Genomic DNA, 18,369 nt, shown 5'->3' with positions numbered 1-18,369 from the left:
GACGGTCGTTTGGCTGCGGTGCTCGGACCTTTTGCACTTTGTACGCAAAAAGACATAAGGGCTTTATGTAACACATCATTAACCGTTGACTCTGATTCCTGCAATTCGCATGACTCACTACGAACTGACTTCTGGAGGCTCCGTTGAAATGCAGTTCTCGCTTTTTTAACATGTGCTTGATGCCCAGTTGGATGTCCACTTCGAGGAAGCAAATTGACACTGCCTATCTCTGTAAAGTTTTTTGAACCGCCTCATTACGCTTTTTTCCGTCGTACCCTCCCACACTGGTGTCTATAATTCCCCATACAAGATAAAACATTGCGCCTTCTCCTGGAATGTCGCCATTCTGATGCACTCCCAAGTCAAACCTGCAACAAAGGACAGAGGAAAAAACCTTCGAGAGCTGCGAAACGTTTTACAGCCAGCCACTATTCTCTGTCTTTAATAATTTCAAAATGGCTCTGAGCACTATGGGACTTAACTTCTGACGTCATCAGTCCCCTAGAACTTAGAACTACTTAAACCTAACTAACCTAAGGACATCACACACATCCATGCCCGAGGCAGGATTCGAACCTGCGACCGTAGCAGTCGCGCGGTTCCGGACTGCGCGCCTAGAACCGCTAGACCACCGCGGCCGGCTAATAATTTCCAGGTTATGCTTTTTTTGTAATGATAGTGAGAATTTATGGACACCGTGTATGAAATTAAAAGGAACTTAATAAAACCTTTTGCTAAACGCTTATCTGGGGATTCTTAGGTAACGCCTGCAATGACTTTGACGGTCTAAGGCGCTGCAGTCATGGACTGTGCGGCTGGTCCCGGCGGAGGTTCGAGTCCTCCCTCGGGCATGGGTGTGTGTGTTTGTCATTAGGATAATTTAGGTTAAGTAGTGTGTAAGCTTAGGGACTGATGAACTTAGCAGCTTAAGTCCCTTAAGATTTGACACACATTTGAACATTTTTTTGATGACTTTGAAATTATATGAATGCGTGGTGTCTGTTCTTTCGAAAACGTCCTAGATGGGCAATGAATCCACAACCTTCAGTCTGGATGCCCATTTACGTTCGACCTCCAGCGGGAATGTAAAGTCAGCGAGCACAGTGGAAATGGATAGGGACAGTGTATAAGTGGCGCCAGGTGTGAGTCGTGGAGCGTGCCGAGATAGTTCACGCATTTGCGACACGCACTGTGTCCAGGCGCGCAGGGATTAACGCAACTGCCAAGTATGCAGGAAATCCCGGGTTTGAGTCCCGGTGCGGCTCATATTTTCTCTCGTCACCGCTGATTCCGCACGAAGTCCCGATGCAACTAATATCGTTATTTCCTTTCCTTCCCCTTAATTTCTGCCCCTTCCACCTCCAATTTACATAAGACCATGGAACTGCTTTATCATTCATCAAGCTGTAAGACGCAGTAGTTCACTCAACACTTCTGCGGTGTTTGTGTGTGAGTACTGCTCATAGCTTCAGGTGCTGACGCTGGGCCAGCTGCAGTATAATGCAAATTGTACCTCTGCTACATTCTCAGCTAAAAATCGCAGCCTTTCACAACATGAAGAATTAGAAAAGCAGAAACAAAATACTGTGAAAAGTCAGATGTAACTACATGTGAAAACAATTGCGAGGTTAAGTGATCTGTAGTCTGATTTAAACTAGTTGATAACTGGCGTATGAAATCCAAAGTTACGACGAGTACTAGCTGCAGGCAGCCCTTAACAGCACTCCGATCTCCATTGGCACTAGAAAATCTGTTTAAAGTCTTTGTCTCAAAAAATCACATATGACATAGATCTCTGTATTGTGCCTAAGCATATCTGAAATCTGTTCTTAATTGTAGCATATTTAGGGTGACTTTTTTCCATCCAGGAGACAGCTTCAGACTCAGCGTGTTATATCTCGAAAACCATTGAACTCTCTGAAATATTATTTTCTTTGTTGGTGATGGGAACATCTCGCTCAACGATGGATCTTGCCAAAGTTGCATATCTCACTGCGTTTTATATGTATAATATTCTGATTACTTTTTTTCTTGTAATTTTCTCAGTATTTAACTCTTAAGAATCCTGAAGTTTAAAGCCTTCGTCTTCTACAAAGATAACGCAAAAATCTCAAATTTGCGTATGGTGTAGATTTCGATAGTGTCGCCCCTCTTTCGACTGCTTTCATGAAACATCGTAAGACATGGAAATATACCTTCGACGAATCTCCAACTGCAACGGATCTCTGAGAATTGACAGGTGTAAAGCTTGGCGCAGTTGAAGTGACAAGACTGATAGGCGACAATGGCAGGCTATCTCTCACTGGTACTCTGCTGGCAGGAGCAGCCCAACCCGCTCGCTGTTCTTTAAATCGATCTATAGTTAAGGCAACAAAATGGTTCAAATGGCTCTGAGCACTATGGGACTTAACTGCTGTGGTCATCAGTCCCCTAGAACTTAGAACTACTTGAACCTAACTAACCTAAGGACATCACAAACACCCATGCCCGAGGCAGGATTTGAACCTGCGAACGCAGCGGTCATGCGGTTCCAGACTGTAGCGCCTAGAACCGCACGGCCACCCCGGCCGGCTAGTTAAGGCAACAAAGATACAAATTGCCGCAATTTATGCCCTGTCATTGTGCTATGCGCACAGTCTACTGATGACATGGGAGCACATTAAATTACGCAGATCTCGATGAAAGCGTAATTTCACCAGTACTAAACAGCTACTCCAGATTTCGGGATAAGAAATACCCTCTTGCCTAACTACGTTTCCACTCAGAAACACTTAACGAGCTTTAGTCGGATTTTTTAGTGATAGGTCGAAGGATGTTATGATAGTATTTCTAAATCTGATTGCAGTGAAAAGATTGTAGAGAAATAATGTTCTCCTTGCCTATAGAGGAAATCGAAAGTAAAAGAAAGGTATGCTACAAGCGAAATTCGAACCAACGACTTCATTACCATCCAGCTGGTCCCGGCTGGTCCCGGCGGAGGTTCGAGTCCTCCCTCGGGCATGGGTGTGTGTGTTTGTCCTTAGGATAATTTAGGTTAAGTAGTGTGTAAGCTTAGGGACTGAGTTACTTCGTTCCCAGATTATTTTATTGTGCTGAAATACGGTGAATTACAAAGTTTACAAATGTTGATGCGCAGATTTACCGTCATCAACATACCCTTCAAATTATTTCCACTACGCAAGAAAATATTCACAGTACTGATGAAAAGGCAATCTATAGGAGTCTACATTTTGTACACACAGGAACGACGTTTCCGTACTTACATTGATGCGCAGATTTACCGTCATCAACATACCCTTCAAATTATTTCCACTACGCAAGAAAATATTCACAGTACTGATGAAAAGGCAATCTATAGGAGTCTACATTTTGTACACACAGGAACGACGTTTCCGTACTTACATTGTGACACTTGCTCTGTGGCCCGTTAACCGAACTCATACATAACTCCAGAATCCGGGTGGGGGGGGGGAGGGGAAGGGAGAGTGGAAGGGGGAGGGCAGCGGTCACCCTAGATTTCCCTTGCTGATGCCAATGGCGTCGGACCTATGACGCACAAGCCGCGCGGGATTAAGCCGAGCGGTCTAAGGCGCTGCAGTCATGGGCTGTGCGGCTGGTCCCGGCGGAGGTTCGAGTCCTCCCTCGAGCATGGGTGTGTGTGTTTGTCCTTAGGATAATTTAGGTTAAGTAGTGTGTAAGCTTAGGGACTGACGACCTTAGCAGTTAAGTCCCATAAGATTCCACACACATTTGAACATATGACGCACAACATGACATAATTAATCACCAGTGTTGTCAGCGAGAGGAATTATCAGCTCAAATTCCAGCTGACTACACCGATTCAGTACTACGGAGAGGAAAAGCCAATAAAATATGGGTACACTGTGGTTCAAAATGGTTCAAATGGCTCTGAGCATTATGGGACTTAACATCTGAGGTCATCAGTCCCCTAGAACTTAGAACTACTTAAACCTAACTAACCTAATGACAGCACACATATCCATGCCCGAGGCAGGATTCGAACCTGCGACCGTAGCGGCCACGCGGTGCCAGACTGAAGCGCCTAGAACCGCACGCACTGTGCTGGTATTGACGGTACGACTGCTACGGCACAAAGACAATAAAGCGGATCCACCATATTTAATAAAACGTAAACAGAAATCATTTAAAATCTGATTTCATACCATTACTAAAATGCCCATGGTTTAAAACGCAAATAAGTGTTCTGGCGAAAATGCAGCTTAATGCATGAAATCCGTCTATACTGTCTTAGAAATCTTATTTATTACGATATGTGCATATAAAGCGTGTGTTTGAACACACCATGATGATATACTCAGCTTGACGAACATTGTCTGTACCAGCGACTACAGAAAGTACGTGGCATTGCAACTTCGTAGGAGCACGTGTAATTTATAACATAGCGGTTTTTCTCTCATTATAAGATTTAGAAAATTCATGAAACTTCCTGGCAGATTAAAACTGTGTGCCCGACCGAGACTCGAACTCGGGACCTTTGCCTTTCGCGGGCAAGTGCTCTAACAACTGAGCTACCGAAGCACGACTCACGCCCGGTACTCACCGCTTTACTTCTGCCAGTACCTCGTCTCCTACCTTCCAAACTTTACAGAACTAGCACAGTTTTAATCTGCCAGGAAGTTTCATATCAGCGCACACTCCGCTGCAGAGTGAAAATCTCATTCTGGAAACATCCCACAGGCTGTGGCTAAGCCATGTCTCCGCAATATCCTTTCTTTCAGGAGTGCTAGTTCTGCAAGGTTCGCAGGAGAGCTTCTGTAAAGTTTGGAAGGTAGGAGACGAGGTACTGGCAGAAGTAAAGCTGTGAGTACCGGGCGTGAGTCGTGCTTCGGTAGCTCAGTTGTTAGAGCACTTGCCCGCGAAAGGCAAAGGTCCCGAGTTCGAGTCTCGGTCGGGCACACAGTTTTAATCTGCCAGGAAGTTTCATATCAGCGCACACTCCGCTGCAGAGTGAAAATCTCATTGTAGAAAATTCATGTCTCTCCAACACGAACTGCCGCCGAAAAACGTTGCTAAACAGTCTGGAAGACTGGTGTGCAAAATCAAATCATCCTGAATATAGCTGCTGTGTCGGAGATCTCCATATTCATTAAACATACGTACGTATGAGAATTTATGTTATGCGTCCGCCAAAAGGTCCCGTCTATTTGAACAAGACCATGTTTTGGGTGCCAAGAACTGACAGAAATTAGATACCAGTGGATGGCTTACCAACAGAAACATTTGTTTTGCTCGCCTTTCAACACGCTTTCAACTGATGCTAAGCAACGACGTGGGCAGATGATGAGACTCCTGTATTTTTGAGAACTGCGTCACGTCGCTATTTGCGTCGTTTACTCTAACAATAAGAGGAAATGCGGAAAATAATCAGCGTACAATTAAAGAATTTATCCAGCGATAATAGGGGGAGCGCAATTGGGTTGTGGCATTCGGGGCAAGTCCCTCCGAGAATGAGGTGGCATTGACGCCAAGAAATAAGGAAAAATTAAAGTGGGAAGGAAAAGTGAAAAAGTTAGTAAAACAGATTAGTCAAGACAAGTCTTTCGCCATGTTAAAATAATCAGAGATTGTTTTGGAAATCGTTCATAAGTGAAAATATGAGAATAATTTACCTCCTACACTCAGGACAAAGGTCAGTCTCGAACATCAGGTAATTGATTCTGTAAACCGGAAAGGACAAGATACGAGTGAGTGTTTTGGCAAAGGCTGTGACGGAGCATTCACTGAGAGTGGCGTGTACAAAGGTATATAAAAGAAAAGTTTAGTTACAATTTGAATCTAGTTCTTGAAAGGCCTACAGAGGCAGCCCTGTATTTAGAAAGAGCCGAGAACATCTGCGAATTTTTTGGTCTCAGCATGCTACAACGGTGAGAAACGATATGTTGGCGACGTTCTGTTGAGTTGGGAATGTGAGGGGGCATGCAGGAGGAATGCAGAAGAGGAAAGGGGGCTTACTTAAGGTACTTGCCAGAGGGCACAGTTAGCACCCATCTTGCTTCTCCCCGTTCATTCAAGCATGGACTGCGGAAAGAACGAGTGCTAAAACGCCTCTGTGTGCTTTGTTAAGTAACCTAATCTTGTCTTCACGAACCCTGTGGGAGCAGCACGCAAATGATTTAGTATATTCCTAGATTCATCACTTAAAATTGGTTATTGAACGTTTGTGAGCGAGCTTCTCGGGATAGAAACAATTTTCTGGGGAGGGATAGTGTCTGCCAGTCCAGTTCTTTCACCATCTCCATGAGATTCTCCCTTGGGTCCAGCAAATATTTGCCCTACTCTGTATAAGTTCAATATCCCTGTTGCATTTATATGGTACGAGTCCCAACACTAGAGCATTATTGTAGGGTGGATCACACGAGAGTTTTGTAAGCAATCTTCTTTTCAGACAGACTGCATACCAATGAACCGCGGTCGCCACCTGCTTTACCTACTCCTGAGCCTACATGATTGTTTCATTTTACATCCATTTGTATGAGTTGACCGATTCACGTTATGACTCATTGATGATGTAGTCACAGAATTCTACACGCAGCGCTGGTATAGGAATGCGTATTCAAATATAGAGATATGCAAACAGGCAGAATACGGCGCTGCGGTCGGCAGCGCGTATAGAAGACAACAAGTGTGTGGCGCAGTTGTTAGATGGGTTACTGCTGCTACAATGGCACGTTATCAAGATTTAAGTGAGTCTGAACGTGGCACACGAGCGATGGGACGCAGCATCTCCGAGGTAGGGATGCAGTGAGGATTTTCCCGTACGACCGTTTCACGAGTGTACCGTGAATATCAGGAATCCGGTAAACCATCAAATCTCCGACATCCCTGAGGTCGGTAAAAGATCCTGCAAGAACGGGACCAACGACGACTGAAGAGAATCGTTCAACGTCACAGAAGAGCAACCATTCAGCAGATTGCTACATATTTCACTGCTGGGCCGTCAACAAGCGTCAGCGTGCGAACCATTCAACGAAACTTCATCGATATGGGCTTTCGGAGCCGAAGGCCCACTGATATACTCTTGATGACTGCAGGACACAAAGCTTTACGCCTCGCCTGGGCCTGTCAACACCGACATGGGACTGTTGATGACTGGAAACGAGGCCTGGTCGGACGAGTCTCGTTTCAAATTGTATTGAGCGGATGGAGTGTACGTGTATGGAGACAACCTCATAAATCCATGGAACCTGCATGTCAGTAGGGGACTGTTGAAGCTGGTGGAGGCTCTGTAATGATGTGGGGCGTGTGCAGTTGGAGTGATACGGGACTCCTGATACGTCAAAGATACAACTCTGACAGGTGACACGTACGTAAGCATCCTGTCTGATCACCTGCATCCATTCGTGCCCACTGTGCATTCCGACTGATTTTGGTAATTCCAGCAGGACAATGTGACACTCCACACATCCAGAATTGCTACAGAGTGGCTCTAGGAACACTCTTCTGAGTTTAAACACTTCCGCTAGCCACTAAACTGCCCAGACGTGAACAATACTGAGCATATCTGGGATGCCTTGCAACGTGCTGTTCAGAAGAGCTCTCCACCCCTTCGTACTCTTACGGATTTATAGACAGCCTTGCAGGATTCATGGTGTCGGTTCCCTCCAGCACTACTTCAGCCATTAGTCGAATCCATGCCACGTCGTGTCGCGGCACTTCTGCGTGCTCACGGGGGCCCTATATGTTAGGCAGGTATACCAGTTTCTATGGCTCTTCACTGTATGTTTTCGTTCTGTGAACTGAAAAATTTTACATGTATGAGTATTTAAATCTAGTCGCCAACTTTGCAGCACTTTGAAATATTATCAAGATCTGGCTCAGTATTTGTGCAGCTGTTTCGAGGCAGTACTTCATTAACAGATAGGGCTGCCACAAGTCCGAGTTTCCCCGGATTTGTCCTAGCTACGGGGCCGTCTTGGTCTTTTTTTATACAGCAGTCCGGGGTAAACCGGGACCTTTTTTGTGCCTGGAGATATTAGATTGACTCTAAATAAATACGTAGTTTTTAATAAATCTTAGTTAAAATTCACACAATGAGGCCTGGAGCGTAGGTAATTTCGTTCGTTTATGTTAAAAAAACAACTTACCGTCGACAAGCTGTACGTGTCCGGGAAAATAATCCGATTTGACTCAAATGTCCGAGGTTTTCGAAGGCTATGTCCGGAGTCTGCAATTTAAGTGCTGTCATGCCTAATTATAGATAACCTTATCATCTGCAAATAGTCTGAGGTTACTACTGATATTGTTTGCAAAGTCATTAACATACAACACGAACAGCAATGGACCCAACACACCAACACACTTTTCTGTGGCACTTGTTAACGCTCTCTATCCAAGATAACTTGCTGCATCTCCCCTACCAAAAAATTTTCAGTCCTGTCACAAATTTACCTTGATACCCCATACTATCTTATTGTTGATAATAAGCGAAGATGCTTTTCGGAAATCGAGGAATACTGCATCTAGCTAACTGCCTTGACCATTGGCTTTCAGTACGTGATGTGAGAAAAGTGCGAGTAGGGTTTCACATGAACTATGTTTTCGGAATTCTTGCTGGTTGCCATGGAGAGGATAATTCTCTTAAGGATAAATCATTACGTTTGAGCTCAGAATATATTCTAAGATTCTGCAACAAATGGATGTCAGGGATATTGAACGGTAGTTTTGTGGGTCGTTCGTGCTGCCCTTCTTGTAGACTACCTGAACCTGTGCTTTCTTCAAACTACTGTCATTTTGTCAAATGAATCTACAGCGTATTGTGGTTAAAAGAGGGGCTAACTCAGCCGCTGATTCTTATAGAACCTGAAAGTGATTCCATGTAGCATTGGTACTTTGTTCAATTTTAGCAACTTCAGCTGTTTTTCAACATCGTTGACAGTAATGCGAGTGTGGTTTGAAAAGTTCTCGGAATCACACGAGAGGTCAGCGCTAGTGCAACGAGTTGTTCATGTGATATTCATTGGACTGTTGCCTGTAAATACGTGCCACGTCTGTGCTCTTGGAAGACAGCTGTGGCGATGACGTGGCTCTGTTGTTGTTCCCGTATAGCGATTTGCGAAGATGGAAAAAAATAGATATTCGAGTAGTGATTAAGTACTTGGTAAAGAAAGGTATGAAAGCAAAGATCATTCATTCCGATTTCCAGGATACACTGGGGACTCTGCTCCTTCATATGCAACTGTTGCCAAATGGACAAATGAATTTAAATTTGGTCAGGAGAGTTTAGCTGATGATCCGCGCTGTGGTCGGCCAAGACGTGTCACTACTCTACAAATCATTGCAAAAGTGCACAAAATGGTCATGGAGGATCGCCGATTGAAAGTGCGTGAAATTGCTCACGCTTACCAGAAGTCATCTGAAAGTGTATATCAGATTTTAACTGAATAATTAAAAATGTAAAAGTTATCTGCAAGATGGATGCCACGACTCTTGACGCTGGATAAAAAGCGCATGAGAATGGGCATATCGGAACAATGTTTGGCCCGTGTTAGGAGAAACGAACAAGATATTTTGCACCAGTTTGTGACCACAGATGCACTACTATACCCCAGAGACAAAACAGTAGTCAAAGCAGTGGAAACATGCTGATTCTCTGCCACCAAAGAAAGCAAAGACAATTCCTTCGACGGGAAAGGTCACGGCATCAGTGTTCTGGGATGCGAAGGGGATTCTGTTTGTAGATTATCTCTCCACTGGGCAAACAATTACTGGAGAAATTACGCTAACCTCCTGGACAAACTGCAACAAAAGATACGCGAACAGGTTCAGCGAGGAAGAAAGTCATCTTCCATCAAGACAATGCGCTCCCGCACACATGTGCCGTTGCCATGGCAAAATTACACGAACTAAGGTATGAATTGTTGCCACACCCGCCTTATTCACCTGATATGGCTCTATCAGACTTCCATCTCTTTCCTAAACTGAAAGTTTTTCTTGGTGGGCTAAGATTCACTTAAAATGTTCAAACAAAGAATTGATAGCCGGAGTTGACAACTATTTTGCAGGCCTGGAGGAAACTTATTTTTGAGATGGGATCAAGGAGCTGGAACCAAGTGAATTAATCTACAAGGAGACTACATTGAAAAATAAAAATATTTTCAGTGACGTAAGTACTTTTTTCTATTCCGTACCGAGAACTTTTCAAACCACCCTCGTATTTATATCATTAATCTTTGCACTGAAGCGAGAAGTACTCTAGGGCAGTTCTGCATATTAGTTGAAAAGGAACATTTGAAAATGGAGTTCAGCAATTCTGCTTTTGCTTTGCTGCCCTACCCTCAGTTTCAGTTACAGTCTTGTCCATAATGCCTGGACACTATATTTAGTAGTACCACTACCTGTCTTAACGTATGACCAGAATTGCTTTGGGTTTTGTGAGAGATTATGTGGTAATATCCCGATACGATAGCCGTTGAAAACTTCACGCATTATCCCCTTAACAGCTATACGTTTTTTTTTTTTTCAGCATCTCACTGTCTATAACCCTACACTTTGTTGTATACATACACATTACACAAGGTAGTTATAATCACACTTTCGGTACTGAGAAAGAGTAGATGGAAAACTATTTACCGTGTTGGTACCCTACCCAACTTTATGAGAATACTGTTCATACTGTGCGTTGCAGGATTTGCGTTGTTAGTAGTGTCAGTGACATGGCTTGCCGTCAGGCCCTGGTACTGGTACGGCGAAGTTGGGTTGAAACACAAGCTTCAATGTGCTTTACAGTTGCTGACAGTCGGCAGGGGTCTGGACAAGGTGAGCAAGGCTTTACTCGTAAATATTTTTTTTTATCAAAACAACAGCAATAGTGCTGCTGTTCTCCGCGAGAGCATCGATGCGCTAAAGGAGTACGAGGAGGTCCTCTTCCCGCATAAGAATTGAAGAACATGATTCGGAAGTTCGAATTAAACGGTGATTTGGGACAACGGCCAATTGCCCCATAAATTGTTGAACAAGTTCCTATTGCCATAGCTGAGAATGTTGGACGCAATGTGCGATCTTCTAGCAGCGCACGAGCTGTGTCAGGACAGCAGATCATTCCATTGTCCACCGTTCGAAAAGCGCTGCGAATAGTTGTGGAAAGGAGCCTACTGCGGTTCCATGCTTCATGGATGCACATGGTTGTCACAGTGAGCAACATGAATAACCTGGAATGTAAACATCGTATGCAAATTTTCAAATGCGTTTCTTTCAATGGTATATTCGTTATTTCTCTTCCACATGTCCGTACAAATGTTTCCACAAAGTTTCATTGTCAGACGATCACTAGATTTTCAAGTAGCGTAACTTTAATTATAACCACCCCGTACATTAGTTTCTGTTTCTTTAAAAGTTTCTTTACAGTGACTGAATACCGTGGAGGATCCCTACCATGAATTGTTCTCCTAGGGATAATTGGCATATTTCTGGGATAGTTTTATCTTAAATTTCAGTTTGAATCTCGGAACCCTACAGGAGATTTAGCGCTGCGGCTTCAGAGTAGACCTTTGGCAAGGAACATAGCAATCAAGAAGATAAAAAAAAAAGTGATGCTGATGCTCATAGTGTAGGACTACTGCAAACCAAATGACAACAGCTTCTCAGTAAAGCACTGACTGTAATCAAGAAAGGAAAACTCGTTATCGATTAAGGCGATGTGCTGATTGGAAGGTATTCGAGCAGTGTGAAACGCTGGAGAGTATCACTTTCCGCTGTGATCATATTCAACGATCTTGTCAACGCATAGAGTAATGAATATTTTCTGTAAGAAATAAAAAAAAACATATCAATTAATAATGATTTATGACATAATATTTCGAGTTGATATTCCTGTTAGCGCGCAGACGTTATTAAATCGTTATTTGACATTTCGCACGAATGTTGAGCTACCAGAGTGTGTAGGCCTATAGCCTATGTTTTACAGTGACTATATTTGGTAATGATTTTAAAAAATTTGCTTAAAACTGTTTAATGCGTCAGTTTCGCAAATGTATTTCTTTATTTCTTCTTCATCCTCTTGTTCTTACTGTTTCTGATGGTGTTCCTGTTATTTTCAGTACGTGCGCCTCGCATACGACACAAGACCTGAGCTGATAGTGCAATTATTCACTCGTGAATGGAGTCTTGAGTTGCCAAAGCTGCTGATCACGGTACAAGGTGGTAAGGCTAACTTTGAACTGCAGCCAAAGCTAAAGAAAGTTCTGAGAAAGGGACTTCTAAAAGCAGCGAAGACCACTGGTGCGTGGATATTCACTGGTGGTACAAATACTGGTACGTGTCATCGCATTATAAATTTAAACATTTACTAAATACGATTGAAGCGTAACGGTAGTACAACATTTGATTTACAATTTGTCACCAAGTTATTATCTGCGAAGTATCTGCTTTTGATACAGAGAGAGTGTAACCGTTTCTTAACTTGTTGAAGAATTATGTTCGTAACAGTAGCCCTATATTTTTTTGGAAAGGTTGTGAAACAAATCTTGTACGCTGCCACTGTGATCATTGCCATCTCTATACAGTAGTGGCATTTATTCTGGACACTTTGAAGAAATTCATCGAATACTCCATTCAGGAACTTATTTTAGCTGAAGTGAACATTGTAATTTCCACCAATTTTCAGGAAACATGTCCTAATGTCTGCTGTTTGAAACGCTGAGTTATATCAAAAAATTTAAAAATCTAGCAAAATACTCGCAACCGAATTATTTTGGGAAGTTACGAATTATTTTATACAGAAATTATTGGAATGTTGCGCAGTATTTCATCTTTCATCATTTTGGCTTGATCATCGCCTCGATTCTGCGCGGCGTCAAGTTTACCGAATGTCGGAAAGCTGGTGTGGTCTCTCTAACACGTGAGCTGACGATGGCCTCAATCAGATCCATCTGTTACTGGGATTCCGTCACGAAACCATAATTTTCAGCCTTGACCATAAATTCTCATTGGGGATGAGGTCGGGTCTGTTGCCGGGCTATGTCAGCAAGCACACTATAGTGCTGCAAGTGACGCACTGATCAGCCAGAGCATTATGATCACTGACAGTACCTAATAGCCTGTACGTCTACGTGATGACGCGTCATGGCCTGGAAGCAATGAGGCTTTGGTAGGTGGCTGGAGGGAGCTGGCACCACATCTACACACACAAGTCATCTAATTCCCGTCAATTCTGGGAAAGGGGCAAAGAGCTCTGACGCCATATCCTATCACATCCCAGATGTGTTTGGTCGTGTTCAGATCTGGCGAGTTGGGGGAGCCAGCACATCAATTGGAGCTCGCCACCGTGTTCCTCGAACCACTCCGTCGGATTCCTGGGCTTGTGAAACGGCGCATTATCTTGTTGAAAAATGCCATTGCTCTGGGGAAACATGATCGTCATGAAGGCCTCATGTGGTCTGCAACCAGTGTAGAAATTCCTTCGCCGTTATGGTGCCTTGCAGGAGCTCCACTGGACCCATGAATGCCCACGTGAATGTTTCCCGGAGCGTAATGGAGCCGCCGCCAGCTTGTCTCTTTTCTGCAGTACAGGTGTCAAGAAGTTGTTCCCCTGGAAGACGATGGATTCGCGCTATACCTTTGACATAATGCAGAAGGTATCGGGATTCATCAGACCGTGCAATGCTCTGCAACTCTGCTAACATCCAGTGTCGATGGTCACATGCTCGTTTCAGTTGTAGTTGCAGATGTCTTGGTGTTAAAACTGGCACATGCATGGGTCATTGGCTATGAGGGCTCATCATTAGAGGTGTTCATTGCACTGTATATTGAGACACACTTGTAATCCCCAGCATTAAAGTCTGATGTTAGTTCCGCCTGCCATGTTTTACCATTCTGCCCAGCCTACGACGTCCGACGTCAGTAATGAGGGGTAGCCGCCCAACCCACGACGTCTAGACATGGTTTCACCATGCGTTGAAGACACTCACCACATCACTCCTAAAACACCCGACAAGTCTTAAAGTTTCCGAAGTCCGCGTGACTAGCCTCTGGGCTGTCACCGTGTGCCCTCAATCAAATTCAGATAGGATGCGCCCATCCGCCATTCTACACATGACCAGCATTGTCACTGATTCTGCATGCACCACGAGTGTGTCTCTCTAGCTATCATTCCTCGCCAGGTCAAAACTGCTATCGACTAGATGGGTTTATGTCGATATTAGGTTTGTGATGATAATTTTCTGGCTGATCAGAAATGGCGCACTGTCTTGCTGAAATATGCACCGATCGTTGCTACCTTGAAACAAATCACGGATAGAGGGCAGCAATTTCAACACCAAGACTACTGTTTGGTACTTTTTGCCTTTAACGGTGCCTTCTAACACTGAAGAACGCCCAATGCCTCGCTCCAAAGGACTCTAGCAGTCTTTTTGCATCCATTCCCTGTGTGCTAAGGCCCATTGCATAAGTTTCTGCGTCTGCATTTTGTTCAGATAAGGCATCTTTCTTCACGTCCTCGTTCGCAAACCTTTTTCACATTGTTTTTGCCTGATTGTTCGATCAGAAACTTCAACTCCTGAAGTCTTCCAGGTGGCATTTACATATTTTGCAGTATGCCGATGATCTCACCGAGAAAGGCGGCAGGTTCTATGCCAGTCAGTATTGGTTTCCTGGAGGTTCTTGCACCAGTTTTGGTTGACCTAGATTCTTCATACTGCCTGCAGCCTTTTCTCACACCCAACTATGCAGCACCTCCACCCAGCCATTTTGCTATTTCTGCATGGAGCCCTCCTTTCAGAATATTATTACCTTACTCCTTTTACACGGTGAACAAACAGCAAGTTGCAGTGCAGGAAATATTGTTTTCAATACTGTCTTCTGTCTCGACCCCCCTCACTTTAAAAAAATCTTACTCTTTAACAACAACAATATATTACTGACTACTACAGTTACAACAATGATCAGAAAGGAAACTTTGTGGAAGATTAAAACACCGAGACACAAGACCTTTGCCTGTTGCAGGCTAGTGCTCTACCAAATGAGCTACCCAAGAGCGACTCACAGTCCACCTTCACAGATTTACTTCCTCCAGTTTCTCTTCTCTTCTTCTTCCTGTGAGGCAGGTCACGAATCATGTTTAGGTAGCTCAGTCAGTAGAGCATTTGCCTGCGAAAGGCAAAGGTGCTGTGTTCGAGCTTTGGTCCAGCAAACAGTTTTAATTTGTCAGGAAGTTCCACATTAGCGTACACTCCACTGAATAAGCAATAATGACACGCATTCATTGTCTAATTTGTCAGAACAGAGCAAGTGACAAAATTGCTTTGCAGCTGCAGAAGCATATACAATAGTGAAGTTTGTAAATAATTGTCAGTTACGTTTATTTATAATAAAAATATAACATATCCCATTTTCTAAAATGATAGATATGTAGCATACATGTTAACAATGTAGGAAAAGACAGATTGCTACTTACAATGAAGAAGACACATCAAGCTGCAGACAGGCACAATTAAAAGAACATTATGTAAAGCTTTCAGCCACAGCCTTCACCATTAAAAGAGATCCACACTCCATTCATATATACAAGCAAGCACACGTCATGCACACGACTGCCAACTTCAGCATTTCGGGCTGGAATGCTGGAGTTGATGGTCACGTATGCTTGCTTGCATGTGTGAACGATGTGTGTCTCCCTTTTATTGATGAAGGCTGTGGCTGAAAGCTTTACGTAAGTGTCTTTTAATTGTGCCTGTCTGCAACCTGATGTGTCTTCTTTATAATAGGTAGAGTCTTTTTTCCTACATTGTTTATATTCCTACCTGGAGTTTCCATTGTTTGATTTAATATACATGTTGTAAAGAAATGATAGAAACATAATTTATTGATGTAGTATACCATACCTTGTATTGTACATTTTGTGATGTTAAAATGAACGAACATTTAAGTGAAGTGTCCAGAATTAAAGCCGGTACTTTATACATTACTGGCCATTGAAACACCATGAAAAAATGTCACATTTGCATGGAGTGTACCGCATGCTTGGATATGCAAATGACTAGCATTTCAGCACAGTCACACAAAGAAACCTGGAGTAATGACAACAATATTCTTTATGTAACAAAAGAGTATGCAGTGGATATCTCGTTCAGAAATCTTATTTTAATGTACCACAGCTTATTGAGGCTAGCGTTTATTACTCTACAATACTGCTACTAGAATTGATGAGGAGACAACTACCGCCATGCGAGTATGGAATCGATGGTTTCAGGAGAAGCATACCCCATGCCATGCAAAATCTTAATGGCCTCATGTGACTAGACCCAAGAGGGACACACCTATTACACTACTGGCCATTAAAATTGCTACACCACGAAGATGACGTGCTACAGATGCGAAATTTAACCGACGAGAAGAAGATGCTGTGATATGCAAATGATTAGCTTTCCAGAGCATTCACACATGGTTGGCGCTCGTGGTGACACCTACAACGTGCTGGCATGAGGAAAGTTTCGAACCGATTTCTCATACACAAACAGCAGTTGACCGGCGTTGCTTGGTGAAACGTTGTTATGATGCCTCGTGTAAGGAGGAGAAATGCGTACCATCACGTTTCTGACTTTGAAAAGGTCGGATTGTAGCCTATCGCGATTGCGGTTTATCGTATCGAGACATTGCTGCTCGCGTTGGTCGAGATCCAATGACTGTTAGCAGAATATGGAATCGGTGGGTTCAGGAGGGTAATACGGAATGCCGTGCTGGATCCCAATGGCCTCATATCACTAGCAGTCAAGTTGACAGGCATCTTATCCGCATAGCTGCAACGGATCGTGCAGCCACGTCTTGATCCCTGAGTCAACAGATGGGGACGACTGCAAGACAACAACCATCTGCATGAACAGTTTGACGACGTTTGCAGCAGCACGGACTATCAGCTCAGAGACCATGGCTGTGGTTACCCTTGATGCTGCATCACAGACAGGAGTGCATGTGATGGTGTACTCAACGACGAACATGGATGCACGAATGGCAAAATGCCATTTTTTCAGATGAATCCAGGTTCTGTTTACAGCATCATGATGGTCGCATCCGTGTTTGGCGACATCGCAGTGAACGGACATTGGACGCATGTATTCATCATCGCCATACTGGCGTATCACCCGGTGTGATGGTATGGGGTGCCATTGGTTACACGTCTCGGTCGCCTCTTGTTTGCATTGACGGCACTTTGAACAACGGACGTTACATTTCAGATTTGTTACAACCTAGAGGTAAGAAATAGGCTTTTTTGTATCAAGACATCTCCACAGAAAGTGTGATGACATCTGGAACACTACTGATTGTGAGCATGATGTTATAGGCCTGAAAGCAGACTAACTCACATCTCTGCTTTACATGTTCAACTGCATGCTTGAGATCTATATTGGTATTTGGACACCTCCACACACTTGTATGTTGACTCTCTGGCTTCAGACAAATCCTGCACTTGTTGATGCAGTTGATCACATTATTCCCTCAGCTAATTTCTTCACATGCATCAGTGCTGGGGGGTTTGTAGTTTTGTTTGTAGGCCACATTTGTCATGTGGAGATAGCTGACTACCATCAGAGTAAGCACAGCCATTGCAGTTGTACACAAAAAAAAGAAAAAAAAGAGGAATGAGGGCAGTGCACAGCTATACAGCTATGTTGCATCTCCTTGGGGTACCTATGAGTCACAGCTTGTAGGTAACAGTCATCAGTTGAAGCTACTCACTGCAGGAGAGCAGAATGAGTCGTCTTCAATATTTTTGTTTTGCAACAGTGGTTGAAGGCTTGGATGACCTCAGTTTGATTTATGCCAGTTTGATGGACAACTGCGTGTACTGACAATACTTCTTGCCATAAAGTGACAACGTGCATACAGTCTAAATTTGAAATTACTTGTTAAAGAATTTTGACATTCTGCACAATGTACACAAGCCACTTCGTCCTGTTTACACAATACAGTCTGGTATACTGTGCTAAGAAGGTAGGCATACTTTTGCCACCATTACATGGAAGCCCATACACAGTGATTTTAGTTCTTTCAACATTGCAGCCCAGTCAGCAATCATGAAAATCTAATATATAAGAAACAATCAGCCTCGATTGCAGTAATGAAACCAACCTTTACCTAGGTTTCAGCCCTAGTAATTGAGCCTTCTTCAGAAGATATACCTGATTCTATAATACGTCTATGAGGGCATGTTCTAGAAATGAAACTAAAACAGCCTGAATAGGCATAATAAAATTTTAAAAATGTGGTACATAGATACTAAGTCACCGCCAAGACGTAAGCTCCGGTGAGCGCCGAAGCTTAAGTTAACTCTCGGTGGTGACTTAGTATCTATGTATGGCATTTTTAAAATTAGACTACGCCTATTCAGGATGTTTT

At 43.4% G+C, this 18,369-nt stretch overlaps 1 protein-coding gene across 1 annotated transcript in view; it reads left to right on the top strand.

The window, feature by feature from the left end:
* LOC124795998 (transient receptor potential cation channel trpm) overlaps nt 1-18,369 on the top strand; it is a 186,217-nt gene that overhangs the window by 46,225 nt on the left and 121,623 nt on the right. The window contains exon 3 of the mRNA XM_047260080.1: nt 12,078-12,291. Coding sequence (XP_047116036.1) covers nt 12,078-12,291 — 214 coding nt within the window. The remainder of the gene's footprint in view (nt 1-12,077; nt 12,292-18,369) is intronic.

Source organism: Schistocerca piceifrons, chromosome 4, assembly GCF_021461385.2.
Source record: "Schistocerca piceifrons isolate TAMUIC-IGC-003096 chromosome 4, iqSchPice1.1, whole genome shotgun sequence".
In the NCBI taxonomy this organism is placed as follows: Eukaryota; Metazoa; Arthropoda; class Insecta; order Orthoptera; family Acrididae; genus Schistocerca; species Schistocerca piceifrons.
Note: the sequence above shows the minus strand (reverse complement) of the source record. Positions and strands in the feature narration are given on the sequence as shown.